Raw genomic sequence first — 15886 nt, forward strand, 5'->3', positions numbered from 1 at the left:
CCAATTTGCTAAAGCTTGTCATTTTTCATGAGAAGCTGTGAAACTTCTTGATTTCTAAATGTCAGCACATATTCCAGATTTTTCAAAAGCACTCTGTCGGCTAAATAAATCCATTTGCAAGATGGTTTTGCCCCCTTCTGACTTAAAGGGGCACCACTAAACATCTATCAGGATGTTTCTCAGACTAAGGTCCATGGAACCTTTGAAGGGAACCATGGTTCTCACTTCTGAGAACCACTGTTTAGGCAATGATGTTTTAAGCAAGAGAGTGAGAGCCTCTGGCCAAGTGAGTGGCAGATGGATTGGAGGGAGAGAGGACATCTGAGGCAGTGAGGAACGGAAGGAATATGCGAGGATAGCCATCAGAGAGGACACCTGGCACACTTATGCATCTATCTCTACAGATCACTGGACACTGTCTCAGATGCATCTTGTTTCTGAAATAACATAACAATATCTTAGGTTTCTGTAGACTTTACAGATTTCTAAGCCTCTTCATTTTGATCCTTTCCCCCGTCCTTTGGCTTGGTGGGCTGGACTGAGACACAGGGAAACTGCGCAGACCCGGGGAAGTGCAGGTCCTGTGGCCAGAGGGAGCCGGTTGCCTCAGGTCCGTGGAGCGCCACTTGGTGCTCCCTTTCCAGCACGCCGCCTTCTAATGTACTTGTAACACAAATGCTCAGTTGACTGTGCTCATGTTTATGATCATTTATTGAGGTCCACTGTGTGCCACGTACATGGATAGGTGTGTTTTGGGGCCATAGTAAAACAGAACAATCGGAGTTATGAAGTCCCTCTTCTTTATACCAGTGCAGCTAAGCTCAGAGTGGTTAAGGTCTTATGGTAGGTAACAGAGCCAGGGTCCAAAGTCCACTTCCGAACAGCAGTCAGAGGTTTTTTTCTACTATCCACAGCTTTGTCCTCTTACCACAGGCTAAATAAAAACTTTGAAGCTAGACAGTATTTTAAGGTTAATTTAGTTACACATATATCACCACCCCCATGGGCTGATGGGATGTGCCTAATTAGCCCTGAATGAGAATTAACCACAAGGGAATTGGGTTTGGGTCTGCAAGCACATTAAATTCTTACTTAAAAAAAAAAAAAAAAAAAAAAAAAGATCTTAACCTACCACTTGATACAGATTTCCTAGTGCAATAAAAATGAATGATTTTGTTTCGACAGATGGAAAAAATGTGCTTTCTTTTTATAGCACGTTTTTGCACTTTTTCAGTCTGACTACTGTACTGCTGGGTTGGCACTGGCTGCCCCAGTGCCTCTGGCACCGGCACGTGGCCGCCGGGGTCTTCCTGTGAGGCGAGGCCACATGGGCACTGGCCCAGGGTGGGGATGAGGTAGTCCCTTGACTCCTCCTCCTCACCGCCTCCGACATCGGGCTCCACCTGGAGACCCTGCCCCACACCCCGACGTGCACCTGAGCCTCCCTGTACAAGTGATGTATGCTCAAGGAGCTGGAATATCATGGTGGGGGGACTTTGGGCACATTGTTTCACCCCCCGGAGCTCTCCCATCCTCTGTCAGACAACCCTCCTTGGAGCTCGGGCGGCTTCCACTGCAGAAAGGGGACCAGGGCTCCTCCTTGCTGCTCTGCCTCTGAATCCAGTGAGGAGCCAGTGAAGTGACTTCTCCCTGCAATTCAGCTCTCACACTGGGCCGTGCCTCACCTGTCCCGGTCTTTGAATCATGGTGCATCTCATTAGGAAGGTAGAATTTACAGGGGACTTGAATACCCTTGATTTCATTTGCATTCAGAAAAGCACAACTTAAGAAAAATATTTTTGAAATATTCACTTGACAGTAGCATCTGCCTTTTCTCTTTTTTTAGGCATTTTCTGCATTGGATAAAGAGGACACTGGGTTTGTAAAGGCTTCAGATTTTGGACAAGTTCTTAAGGATTTCTGTTACAAACTAACAGACAACCAGTATCATTATTTTTTGAGAAAACTGAAAATTCATCTAACCCCCCATATAAATTGGAAATATTTTCTCCAGAACTTCAGTTCTTTCTCTGAAGAGGTAAGGATGTCGGCAGCACACAAGCATCTCTCTTTGGAAAGGGGCTAAAGGTATTTTTTGCAAAATGGATAATTGATTAAAATCATACCAAGTAAATTGGCAATCACCTCAAGTAATTAGCTAATTCCAAATGAAAATTCAGTATGAATTCTACATAAAGTGTTAGAAGGTAAATATGTATATTTTATTGAAAACTTTTATTTATTTTTATCTTTATTTTTATTTTAAAGATTTTATTTATTCATGAGAGACACAGAGAGAGGCAGAGACACAGGTGAAGGGAGAAACAGGCCCTCACAGGGAGCCCGATATGGGATTTGATCCCTGGACTCGAGGATCACGCCCTGACCCCAAAGCAGACACTCAACCACTGAGCCACACAGGCGTCCCTTATTTTTATTTTATTAGAAGTTTGGGGGTTTGCTTTTGTCTGGTTGTTTCAGAATTCTCAGGAAGCTTAGATGCCTGAAGATGATCTGATGTCCAAGAAAGTGAGTCCTACAATATGTTAGACTCTGAGCTGGAAATGAGGGAAATGGGACTCACTTGGGAGACATTTTTTGAGGACCCACTATGTGCTGGACTCTGGGACATGTATCAGCCACCTGGGGTGGAGGGAAACATGCAGGGAGTGAGCTTTTTTTTTTTTTAAGGTTTTATTTATTCATTTCATGAGTCACACAGAGAGAGAGTGAGGCAAAGACACAGGCAGAGGAGGAAGCAGGCTCCATGCAAGGAGCCAGATGCGGGACTCGATCCTAGGACTCCAGGATCATGCCCTGGGCTGAAGACAGGCACTAAACCGCTGAGCCACCCAAGAATCTCGAGGGAGTGAGCTTTCACAGAGGCAGGCTCAGCAGCAGGAAAGATTGCTGGGAAAGTCAGAGAGAGCTTCCTGGAAGAGGATGTGTGGCTGACTGCAGGGCTCTTGCTCCTCCCCCAGACTGCATTTCTGGCTGGCTGTACAAATTGTTCATTCTGAGGCTATTTCTTGATCTCTAAATGTAAATAGACCAACATCATTAGCAACAGTCACAATCTAGTTTTAGGCAACACAGATTTCTTTGATCACCGTTCTGTACTAAGAGTGAACACACAAGTGCCATGGACCCTGCCTACATGGATGAGGGGATGAAAATAAACATGAACAATCCAAAACTAATGCAACAGTCAAATCCCAGCAGGCCTGTCCTACAGAATATTGACGTGTCCCCCTGCAGCTGGACACTTAATATCATTTCTAATTGCATGCTTTTATGTACGATGAATACCCAAGTTCATAAATCCTTGATCACTGATCAAGGACAAATTCTTGAAAACTAAATGACTAGAGCAAATGGTGTGAACATTTTTAAGGTTTGAGGTTCATTATACTAATAACAACAGCAAACACTATATAGTGCCTTCCAAGGGCCTCTCTTCCTGGTCCTTTACATATACCTTCCTGGTCCTAAACATATTCCTGTTCAGTCCGTTTTTGTTTTTGGTTTTTTTTTTAAAAAAACTCGTAATCGTTAAGATTTTGTTTATTTATTTATTTATTTGAGAGCGGGAGAGTGAGTCAGAGCACACAAGCAGGGGGAGCAGCAGAGGGAGAGGGAGAAGCAGACTCCCCAGCGAGCTGGAAGCCTGACACAGGGCTCAATCCCAGGGCCTCGGGACCATGATCTGAGCTGAAGGCAGATCCCCAACCAACTGAGCCACCAACCCATTCAGTTCTTTGATGCACCACCCGGTGTGTGGTATTAATATCCCTTTTTATAGGTGGGGACCCTGTAATATCCCTTTTTATAGGTGGGGACCCTGTGACTATTTAGCCATAGTCACCCCGATGGCAAGCAATAGAGCTGCTCTGTGAGCAAGAAGTCTGCTCCCAACTCCAGGCCTCTCAGTGCTGTGCCGTTGTGACTTTTTTCATCTCTGCTATTTAGATGGACATTCCTAAACAATAGATACTATCACATTGCATGTTTTAAAAGTTTATATCAAAGGTACTGTATCGAGTATTGTTTTCTGCACTTTTTTTCTTGTTTACTATCATGTGTTCCAGATTTAACCATGTTATTCCATTGGCTTTCGTTCATTCCCTAGTACTCTGCTATAGAATTAGTCCATCAAATGAGTATATTCTATTAGGTGAACACGCCCCATTCAGTTTCATCCTCCTGCTTATGACCGTGTGGGTTGTTTGCCGTCTTCTCCATTAAAACCAAAGCACCAGCCAGCCTTCTGTGTCTGTCCCCTTGTGACACTCAGGAGTTACCCTGCATGGGATTGGGGGAGTAGGTGTGTGTTCAGGGTCCCAGGGCTGTACCGTTCAGTGCACACTCGTGCCAGCCTCTCATGAGAGCTCCTAACATTCCAGGTCCCCAGTAATCCGTGGTACCATCAAATGTTTTAATTCCTACCCATCTGAATTTTAGGAAGGCTGGATGCTTTCTTGTGTTATGAGCCATTCAGGTTTCATTGGCTGTGAAAGGGTTTCCAGTCCTTTGTTGGGATGTGAGTTGCAAATACCTCCTCTTGGCCTGTGACTCATCTTTTCTCTCTGTTTGTGGTGACCCTCACTATTTTTAATGATTATACTTTTTTTCCTGACTTTATTTTTTTAATAATAAATTTATTTTTTATTGGTGTTCAATTTGCCAACATACAGAATAACACCCAGTGCTCATCCCGTCAAGTGCCCCCCTCAATGCCTGTCACCCATTCACCTCCACCCCCCGCCCTCTTCCCCTTCCACCACCCCTAGTTCGTTTCCCAGAGTTAGGAGTCTTTATGTTCTGTCTCCCTTTCTGATATTTCCTACCATTTCTCCTGACTTTAAAAGAAAGACATATTCATTGTGGAAATTTCAGAAAATACAGGAATGTGTGAAAAAGCAAACAGGGCTCTAAACCCCATGATGATGCTGTGCCGGCAAGACAGCCACGCTGTGTGTGGGCCGGTCCCCCCACCCCAGCTGTTCTCCCGATGGGGGAGGGCACGGAGACATGGACAGGCTCCAAAGACAGTCTCCCACCAAGCCTCCTCCCCCAGCATGGACACCAGGCAGCTTCAGTTCCAGAGCTGACCACCTTTCTATGTGCCACACTGCCTTGGACATCTTTTTCTCTCTTTTTAATGCATTTCCCCCCAATTCTTTTATTGTGGCAAAATACTCTTAAGATAAAATTTACCATCTTAATCATTTTTAAGTGAACAGTTCAGTGGTATTAGAATCCATTCCCACTGCAGTGCAACCATCAACATCGTCCTCCAGAATTCTTTCCATCTTGCAAAACTGAAACTGTACCTGTTAGACACTAATTAACTCCCCATAGCCCATCCACCCCAGCCCTGTGCCCCAGCCTGTGGTGACCACTGTTCTACTTTCTGTCTATCTGGTTTTGACTGCTTGAGTAAGTAAAATCACACGATGTTTGTCTTTCTGTGACTGATTGACTTCATTTAGCCTCATGCCTTCAAGGTTCATGTATGTTGTAGCGTATGTCTGAATTTCCTTCCTTCTTAAGTCTGAATAATAGTCCATGGTAGGGACACACCATGTTTTGCTTATCTGTTCATCTGTCAGGGGATGCTGGTGTTGCTTCCATGTCCTAGCTGTTAAGAATCTTGCTGCCGTGGACACGGGTGTGCAAATGTATTCTTCCACACAATGGAGGCAACACTGGCTGCATATCCATGGATCCTGCTTTTTCTCCTTTATGTTAAATTGCACTGTGTCACTGGAAGGTCTTCCAAACATGGGTTAAAACGTCTGTGTAGCATTCCATTGACTTTCTGATTTTTTTTAAAGCTTTTTTTTTTATTTTTCTTTTTTTTATTTATGATAGTTACACAGAGAGAGAGAGGGAGAGAGAGAGAGGCAGAGACACAGGCAGAGGGAGAAGCAGGCTCCATGCACCGGGAGCCCGACATGGGATTCGATCCCGGGTCTCCAGGATCGCGCCCTGGGCCAAAGGCAGGCGCCAAACCGCTGCGCCACCCAGGGATCCCAACTTTCTGATTTTTAAGCATTAAGACTTTTTTCCAGCTTTCGCCATTGTAAGTTACCCTGCCATGAACACCTTACGTGTAAATCTATAGCCACATTTTGGATTCTTTCCTAAAGAAAAGAATCCAAAGAAGTAAAATAACTAAAGTCAAAAGATAGGAATGCTTTTATTGATCTTGAAAACAGCCCCGTATTTTTTTAAATATTTTTTTCTGTTGGGTTGAAGCATATGAAATCACCATTTTTAGAGCTATGAGTGATTGAGTACTGACAGTTTCATGTGGTTTAAGCTGATAATTTGTAGATGTCACTTATGTCCATTTTACATGGTTTGGAATATTCCAGTAATTTTGAAGGACAGAATTAAAGTCGCCCCCAGGGACAGCCACTGTCAACATTTTGGTATATTTACTTCTGATCCTGTTTTCTATACGTGTATCTTTTGGGAATGGGGTCAAGGACAGAACGTATATGCTGCTAATTTGGGGGTTGTTGGGGATTTTCTCAATTCTTACAAGACTCTCTTTTTTAACAATCATTTTGTATTTATATCAAAGTAAAATATGCCCTCTGGAGAGGAAATAGAATGGTGGAGAGAGCATTAAAAGGAGAGATCACTGGATCAACTCTTCACCCCTCAGCCCTGCTCCCTGTAAAGCAGTCACTGTAACTTGTTGCTGCTGCAAATCTTCTTTTTTAAATTTTTATTTAAATTCAATTATTTAACATATGGTGTATTATTGGTTTCAGAGGTAGAGGTCAGTGAGACAGCAGTCTTATATAACACCCAGTGCTCATTCCATCACGTGCCCTCCTAATGCCCATCACCCAGTTACCCCGTCCCCCGACCTCACCTCCAGTGACCCTTAGTTTATTTCCTAGAGTTAAGAGTCTCTTATGCTTTGTCTCCCTCTCTGATTTCATCTTATTTTTCCCTCCCTTTCCCTATGTTCATCTGTTTTGTTTCTTAAATTCCAAGTATGAGTGAAATCATAGAATTGTCTTTCTCTGATTGACTTATTTTGCTTAGCAGAATACCCTCCAGTTCCACTCACATCGTTTGCAAATGGTAAAATTTTTTTCTGATGGATAAGTGATATTCCATTGTGTGTGTGTGTACACGACATCTTTTTTAACCTTTCATCTATCGATGGACATCTAGGCTCTTTCCATAGTTTGGCTATTGTGCACATTGCTGCTATAAACATTGGGGTGCAGATGCCCCTTGAATCACTACATTCTATCTTTGGGGTAAATACCCAGTGGTGCAATTGCTGGGTCATAGGATACCTTCATTTTAACTTTTTGAAGAAGCTCCATACTGTTTTCCAGAGTGGCTGCATCACCTCTGGATCACCCTTCAGTTTCCTAAACAACCCTCCTGGACGCTGTTCACAGACCAGTGGGTAGAGAGATGAGGCCTCGCCTTCTCACCCTGCTTCCCCTCCTCTCCTCCAGATCCCCCCACAGGGTCTCCCCCGGAGCCTGCTGTTTCACTTACTGCGCTGTCAGTGGCTTCTTCCATGCTATTGATTCTTCTCTAGAACGTAGATTGCCTTCGATGTGTGCCATCCCATTGTGTGGATCTGCTCACTCCTCCATCCAGCAGCGCTTCCTGTGGGCCTGCCATTAGCTGGCACTGGGCTGGTGCTAGGCCAGCAGTGGACCAAACTGACATGGTCCCTGCCTTCCAGGGGCTGTGTTCTAGGGAGCAGGGAGAGCCAAACTGAGAAATGTATCCTGTGCAGATTCCAGTACATGCTGCCAAGAAAAATAAAGCAGGACAGAAAGAGAGAGTGTCTGAAAAGGCTGCTGCGGAGAGCCAGAGGAGATGAGGGAGGGAGCAGGTGATCTCTAGGGGAGGGGCATCAGGGGGCACAACTAGTCCAAGGAGGGTATCCCATCAGCTTGATGTGTGGCTGCCCTCAGCCTGAGAGAAGGAAATGCAGTCGGGGAGGGATGGGACAGGTGCCTTGTCGTTTGGGGCCATGGTAAATGACTGTCATGCCTTTGACTCTCAGTAACATACAGAAGCAAGGGCTGGAGGAGCATCATGATGTGGGGCCAAGGAGAATGGTGACCTGACTTACACTTTAGAAAAGTCACTGTGGCAGCTGCATGGAGAAGAAACCATGAGGCCAAGGACCAGAGCAGGGAGGCAGCTCACGGCCCCGGGGGAGGGCTGCTGCCAGCGTGGCTCCATTCCAAACAGGCTTTGCTGATCCACGCTATGTGAGGGAGTGAGGGTCAGGAATGACCCCTTTTTCCTGGCTTCTGGAAGGAAGAAAGCAGGAGAGGGTGGTTTGCTGGAACAGGGCTGTGCTAATGGGTTGAGTCCATTCCCTGGTGTTGGCCCTGCAGGTACCTGGTAATGCTGCTGGTGTGCCCCTAGTGAGCACTCGAGAAGTGTGAGTCCAGACCCTCTTAGCAGCTTAGTGCCTGACCGTCTGGAGTCCTCACTGCAGCCCGGTGTCCAGAGGCCAGCCGGCCCGCCAGTGGAGGGAGGGCTCCAGCCTCAGCGTGGTCACAGCCTTCCTCCCTCGTGGGTCTCCACGAGCATCTCTGCCCACTCTGGAATTACCCTACTGAGGGTAAAGCTTCACGTGTTGCCAGCTTGCTTCCCTAACGTGTCCTGATTTCCTTCAAAGCGTCTCCTTCACCTCTGAAAACACTGAGCTGAACATTGTTGTGGGGAGGCATTCTGATTAATTGAAATGTGAGTGATGATGGGGAAGGTGCTTAGGGACAGGCACAGGTGTACTGGGCCAGAAGAGGCCGGGGCTGGGGACACTGATGGCACTGCTGGGGCCCACCTCATGGTCCTCCTCCTGCTCTTCCTTGGCTTTGTTGAGAAGCCTATCCTTGGGCAGAGATGCGCTAGCCAGGAGGACAGGCAGATCAAGGGACTTCTAGGCTGAAAGCATGAGAGTGTGGGGTGTGGGCCCTTGATGTGGGGTGACCATGGGCGGCCCGAGGCAGAGCAAACCATGTGGGGGTTTTCCTTCTTCCTGCTTATCTGCAGATGGCTGTGGAGGTGATGGCAGGGACAGACCAGCACCCCTGCCCTTTGATCTTTGCACCAGAGCTTAGTCCCTTTGAGATCAGTGAGACTTGAGCAAGGACTTGAGTTAGCTTAGTCGAGGTGGCTGGAATGGGGAGGAGGCTGTGGGAGAGCTGAGCCTGTCTTCATCATGACATTTCTAAAGTTTCATCCTGGGCTGGTGTTTTTAGCAGAAGGAAAAGAAGTAACAAATAATAGGAATAGTTAATGCATCCTCCTCACGCTCATTAAATATGATACCAGTCATCCTTTCCCTCTAGGGGACGCACGGGAGGCAAGTAATTAAAAGGAGATCACCAAAATGTAATTAAGACAGCCGGCACCGCTTCTTGCAAAGGAGGTTCACCGTGAATAATCCCTCGCCAAACCCAGTCCGTTCTTGGAAAAGGAACAACTGGAATTGTAGTTAACATGTTTTGTAAGGCCTTGAGTAGATTGAAAGTATGCAGAGAGTAGAGATGACAATTTTACACCTACTCACAATACGTTTCTTATATTGGAGAGCCTGCTAAATCTGTCCTCCAAAATTTCTATTGATCTGCTGTCTCATATGCCTGTCACACATGACATGTGAAAATCATCTGAGCACTTCTCAGAACAGATGCTGCATTAATTTCGGATCCTGGTACGCAGCTCCACCGTGGTGCGTGGTCTCCTCCTCGCTCCTTCTGCTGCTTCATTAAGCACCACTCAAAGCAGGGGTCACAGGCCCGGGACCAGTGCAGATCCACCTGCCCCAGCCCAGGCTTGGTTCCTGTGGTGCCACACTCGGGTTTAAGAGCCACTCTTAGGGTTTCCTGTGGGCCCAGAGACCTTTGAGCTGGGGGAAAGGAAGAGGACCCCTCTTTGCAGAGAGGAGCAAGGCATTTGCCTCCCTGTTCCTGCCACACCATCACACCCCAGATGAGAAACGGTCACCTAGGGTGCATCAAAGAAGCGAAACTGAGATCTTACCCAGTGGCTTAGTTTAAAAGAAGACAAAGGACAAATACTGAATGACAGCTTTGGTACCTTTTGCATATGATTCCCACAAACTGGGTGGAAACATTATCTGAATTTCCATCCTTGGCAAATACTCCTTTTTCACTTCTGAGGAAAACATTTTACATTCGAAATGCTATGTGCAAAATATAGTGGATCACCTTGTTTTTAGAAAATCATTCTTGCTTAACATTTCTCTTAAGTCTTAAAGTGCACTTTCAGTATCTTCTGTGAATATAAACATACTGCTCAGAGCAGAAATAGAATTTTTAAAAGACATACCAGAAACCCATATAAAATCTCTCTACTTTATTACCATGGAAATAATGGAATTTTTTTTAACAAAACGCATCCTTATTTAAGGCAGAGTAATTATTTTGTCACATCATACTGCACGGAGAGCCAATGAGATCTTCCCTTACTTTGTGTTTATAATATACAGTCTTCGAAGTCATTCAGTGGGATGTTAAATAATCTGAAGACGGGCTTTTCCGAGAAAGAATTTAAGATTGTAGTTTTTAACCGCAGAAGGAACTGTAAAGCCATCAAAATGTTTGTAATCTTTTATGAACATTGTATTTATGTTAGTTGCCAACAGTGTTACTTCGATTTATCTTTCTTTTTATTGTAAATATAATGGTGTCCATGTATTTTTAATGAATGGATAAAAAATGGGGGAGTTCCCTTTTCAGGAAAGAGCTCTAAGATTATTGGGGATGAATTAAGTAAAGTATTAAGATGTATCATTACTGTTATTTACTCTTGCTCCTGATGGCAAAAAAGGGTAAGTCCTCTTGATATAATTTCAGTGATTTTTAAATGTTTCCTCTAAATTTTGCTTGCTCTCTACTTGCCAACCAACATTTACCACCTGTTGTTCTAGAGACCACTGAGGATGTGGCAGGATGTGAGGAGGAGCTCAGGCCGACTCGGGCACTTGGGGTGGCCTTGGTGACAGGCCAGGGGGAGGGACTTTTGGGCTCACCGTGCCTAAACTGAAGGAAGAGGAATACTATCACCCAAGCTTGAATATCAGTGGCACCTCATAGAACCAGACAGACAGGACCCATCCACCTCCCCTCTCTGGGCCGTTGACTCTGGTGAACTATCTGTCTGCCCTACTGGTGGAGAGTCCTGGTACCTTGGCACAAGCAAGTGTCTTTCCTCTGAGCATTGGCGTCGCACCAGTCCTAGTGCTGACCCAATATTTGCACTAATGCAGACAGCCCACTAAAAGCCATCTGTAATGATAAAAGCCACAGAATGAAAATAACATTGTTCCAAGAGATGAAGAATTAGGTGTACAACCTGCTAACTTTGACTGCCACTTGGCATACACAGCATCTTTCTTTCAAGGTTAAAAACTATCCCAGATCTGTGTCTGTTATGGCTCCTCCACCCACACATCCTGGGTGGCGCCTGGGTTTGGAGCCACCTCCTGGGAAGGATTTGGGGCTGGGCGCTCTGTTCTAGCAGCTGCCAGGTAGGACGCTGCTGGAAGCAGGACAGGGATGGCCACCAAAGGGAGCATGGCCTGGTTTCTGATGCCCCTGGCAGAAATGTGCAGGGCGCCACGCCAGGCTGGCTTCTCCCTGGGTGGTCATGTTGTCCCCTCTTCTCCATCTAACAGACCCCCTCTCAAACTATTTCAGGCAGACAATGATGTGATCATGTCCAGTCTGCAAGGTTTGGAAGAAGGCATACCCAAATTGAATCTCTAGTAAGGTAGTTACTATAAGTTTGAGTAAATTTTCTCAGACCCAAACATTCCATGCTCCTGGGGGGCAGGGACTGGCTGTTGTCCACCTCTGTGTCCCAGCTCCTCCAAGGCTCCACCCTGTGTCTGTCGCTCCCTCTGGCATTCTCAAAACACTTCCACAAGCGTGCCCTCTCCAGTCTGAATTGGCATCCTTTCTTGATTCCTAGCCTCAGTGGGATGGCACCTAGGTATTCAAAATAGATGGACTGTGGCCCGGCCAGCCCAAGCAGGCCCCCATTCATTTGTCCCTCCAGAGCCACAACAGTCTAATTTAATTACAATGAGTCATTTAAGAACCGGAGTTGAATTGTACCATTGATTGTACAAGGTCATGACCATATCAGGAAGCCAGGAGTCAACCCAAGAAGTCATTGTCCCAAAGAAGTCTTGCGGAGAAAATCCAAAATATAGATGGCACGAGTGTCTTCATTTTTGTCCTATGCCTAGGTGTTTAACTTGTAGGTGAGCTATTTATGCTCTGGCTTTAGATGCCCCGTTCAGCTGAAAGAATCTTAACTTTCAATGTTCAGCACAAATGGATAAGAATGTGTGCCAGGCACTGGACCCGCCCTGAGGGCTGAGCAGGTGGGAAGAAAGGTAGACACACTCAACCTGGGAGTGACTACAGCTCCGGCAGAAAGGGCTGTGACCATTGGTATGCAAACCAGAAAGTTCCATCTCTTGCCTTTTTTGGAGGCCTGAATTTGGATGGCCCAAGCCGAGAGATGAAGAGGAAAGAGCAAGGCACCCACCCCTTTAGTGATTGTACTTGGCCAGTTATGGCCATCTTGTCACCCGCAGTCAGATTCCAGCATCCCTGTGGATGCGCATATTGCTCTGGAGCCGCGCACTGTTCCAAACCAACCTCCTAACAGCCTTTTAAGGTGTGGGTAGTATTATTAACCGTATCTTGTAGTTGAGGAAAGTGAGGTACAGAGGGATTACAGCATCCGTTCCTGGTCACACAGCTAGTGCGGGGCCAGCAGGCCCACGCTCTTCAAGAGTCCTACTTGGCAGATGGGAGCCGTCCTCACGTCCACTCCGTGGGGCTGCTACTTGGGTTAAGTGGGTTGATGTGGAAAGAGCTTTGCATGGTTCCGAACAGAGCAAACCCCAAATGTTTGCATTCATTATTTTTTTATTCTCTCCTACTTCGGTGAGTGCATGTGTAACATTTAATGTTTAGTAATGATGTGATTATATGGTGTGGAATTTATTTGAGTGGAAGAATTTATTTTAATAGTTTCATAAATGACTTCATCCATGAGTTTATTGAATCATTAAAGGGTCGAAGGGGTGGCTCCAATGTTTGCTTTATTTCTCTGCATTTTATGGCAATTTCACGCTACTGAAGGGTTTGTGAATTGGGCGTTTGCAAAGGCATCCAGATAAATCCTTTGTGAGTGCCGAGCTGTAGGACAGAAGTGAGCTTGGAACCGAAGGAGAAGGAGGATTTACTCTACATCATCAGGGCAAAGACAGGTGCAAACAGTTTTGATGAGTTTGCTCCAAGTCTGGATGTTGGGAGATGGGGCTTCCTGGGCGCGGGGACCCGCATGTGCAGGGATGAAGGTGGGGAAAGGCCCACCCCTGTGGCATGACTAGCATGACTTGAGATAAGGGGAGAGGGAGAAGGGCTCTGGGAGGCAGGCTCAGGGCACGTCTCTCCTTGATTGCTTCCTCAGGCATCTCCAAAAGCTCCAGTTCCTCTAGGGCAGGGAGTCAGCCTGCCCTCCACTAACCCTGTTCCCTGGGCCTGGACCAGTGCCTGATGCACAGCAGCTAAGCCCTCATCGTATGTGTGAGTTGTCACCTTCCTATTACTGGTAGGTGCTTGAGTTCTCATGCATGTGGTAGGTGGCTGGAATCATGATGGAGTGGGAAGAGCATAGCTTTGACATCAGACCATCTTGAGCTCTATCATCATCAGGAGAGTAGCCTGGGGACCAACCGCAGGAGAATCCTGACCTCTCAAAGCCCAGGCCTGCTTACTCTGTCTAAACAACAGGGCAATTCGAAAATTAGAGAAACTTCTGTAATACCCTAGCCAAGCAGCTACATGATGGAGGTGCAGTGAGGGGTGGCCTCCAGCACTAGGTCTCAGGGAAACCTTTGTTCAGCTGACCAGAAGCTGGTCTTGGTTACAGCCTTTCCAAAGGAAGCATCTTTGAACTGACCATTGTTTGTTGCCCATAAAGAATTCTTGCATGGTAAGAGATCTCAGGTCTGGGCAGTGGTCATGCCACTGGGAAACCTTGTCTATGCCTGGAATTCTAGTATCGTTCCCCAACTTCGGCAGACAGCATGCTGGGTTATCAGCACCAATTCACTGATCACTCAAATCTCAAGACCTCCTGATAGACAAGAGTCTGCTGTCACGTGCGTGTGTGGGGGGGCTCTCGGTCTGGCGGTAAGGGTCTGTGGCAGTGTGCTTGCACACAGAGCTTCCACTTTATATTCGTCTGGGTTTTTTATGTTCTATTTTTTTGTTTTTTTTGTTTTTTTGACAGGCAGTTTTGCTACTGTTGTTATTTTTAACATTCATTTATTCACTGTAAATACAAATGAAGATACAGTACAATTAATTTCTTTGCTAATCAAAATATTTGATCAAATGAAGCAATTTTTCAATTCTTAGAAGTAATTATGCTATTCTTTAAAAGGAAGTGGAGGAGTTCTTTACTGAATATTTCTAATTAGGAGTCTTGCTACCTGCTATATTCTTATTCTGAGCTTTAGGATTTTTTTTTCTCCTATAAGGAATCATAGAAAAACTATGTAATCATATCCCTAAGTATTCAGAACAAAACTTAGGGGAAGAATCATGCAGTCTGATTAGCTAATTTTAACCTTCATTATAGTGAAATATGCCAGCATATTTCTCATCCGACAGCTGGAATGGACTTGCTAACCATGTTGTCTGGCCTTTTGCTCCAGTCTTAAAGGACCCAAGCAATGTGCCCATCGTCAAGGAACACTAATAGCCAGAAAACCATCGGGGCCAAATAGCTTACTTCTTTTCTCTATACTCTGAGTTCACCCATTTTTATTTCTTATTAACTAGACCTTCAGAGCTGTATTGGTCAGCTATCAGGTAACAAACAACCACAAAACCTCCATGACAATGAGCATTTATTCCATTTTTGCCTCTGTAGGGTGGCTGATCCAGGCTAGCCCAGCTCGGTTGGCTTGCCTGGGACATCTCTGGTCCACGTATTCTCACCTCCAGGCCAGTGCTGTGCCCAGGGCCTGTTCTCAAGGCAGCGCCCCCAGCACAGGAGGGCTTGCCCAGTCACACAAGTGCTTTTTATATTCGTTGGCCACATTATACTTGCTGACATTCCCTTGCCCAAAGCAAGTCCCATAGCTGAATCCAAAGCCATATTCCCACCTTCTTCAGTGGGAGGAACCCCAAAGTCACATGGCAAAAGACGTGGACACAGGGAGAGTTGTGGAGAGTGAGCCTTGAATGCAGTTTTCTGCAGGAAATAATGTATGCGTACCTCCGTTTCCTGCTCTCCTGGATTATTCGACAACAGTCCACCTCTTCCCTATTGTGTTCTCTCTTCCTGTTATCTAGAAGAGTTGTTTGGAATATGACTTAGTGGAAAGTTGATTTCATGAGTTAGCCAAGATCGTGGCTGGACATAACTTGACAGGATGCTAGAAGGCTTTTTTCTGGAATCATTCCCTTTTAAAACTTTTGGAAGAAGAGTACGATACATAGCATGTGAGCTAACAAACCCAGTTAACCCTCTGGAGCACATCCTGTCTCCAGCTGGTTCTTGCAATCAGCTTAACTCTTTCCCCAGGTGCTGCTCCCTCCCCTTGGTTTGGTCAGGTTTGGGCTAGGTCAGCAAGCTTCTCACTTGGAGCTCCCCCCACCCCTTCAAGTGTGCGTTTCTGCAGCAGAGACAGGCTAATTCATCTTTATCTCAGACGGGTTGGTACAGTGCCTTCCTGGAGTGGATGGTGTGCTCCCCGATTGTGTCAGGCTTCCCCTGGATGATTCCTCCAGGGCACTTCTCTTCCAGTGCTGTGGCTATCACT

At 45.9% G+C, this 15886-nt stretch overlaps 1 protein-coding gene across 1 annotated transcript in view; it reads left to right on the forward strand.

Moving 5' to 3' along the window:
* The window catches only part of EFCAB6 (EF-hand calcium binding domain 6), a 239622-nt gene that overhangs the window by 194591 nt on the left and 29145 nt on the right, over positions 1 to 15886 (forward strand). The window contains exon 27 of the mRNA XM_055327800.1: positions 1847 to 2038. Within this exon, the coding sequence (XP_055183775.1) occupies positions 1847 to 2038 (192 nt within the window). The remainder of the gene's footprint in view (positions 1 to 1846; positions 2039 to 15886) is intronic.

This window comes from Nyctereutes procyonoides, unplaced genomic scaffold (genome assembly GCF_905146905.1).
Source record: "Nyctereutes procyonoides isolate TBG_1078 unplaced genomic scaffold, NYPRO_anot_genome, whole genome shotgun sequence".
NCBI lineage: Eukaryota > Metazoa > Chordata > Mammalia > Carnivora > Canidae > Nyctereutes > Nyctereutes procyonoides.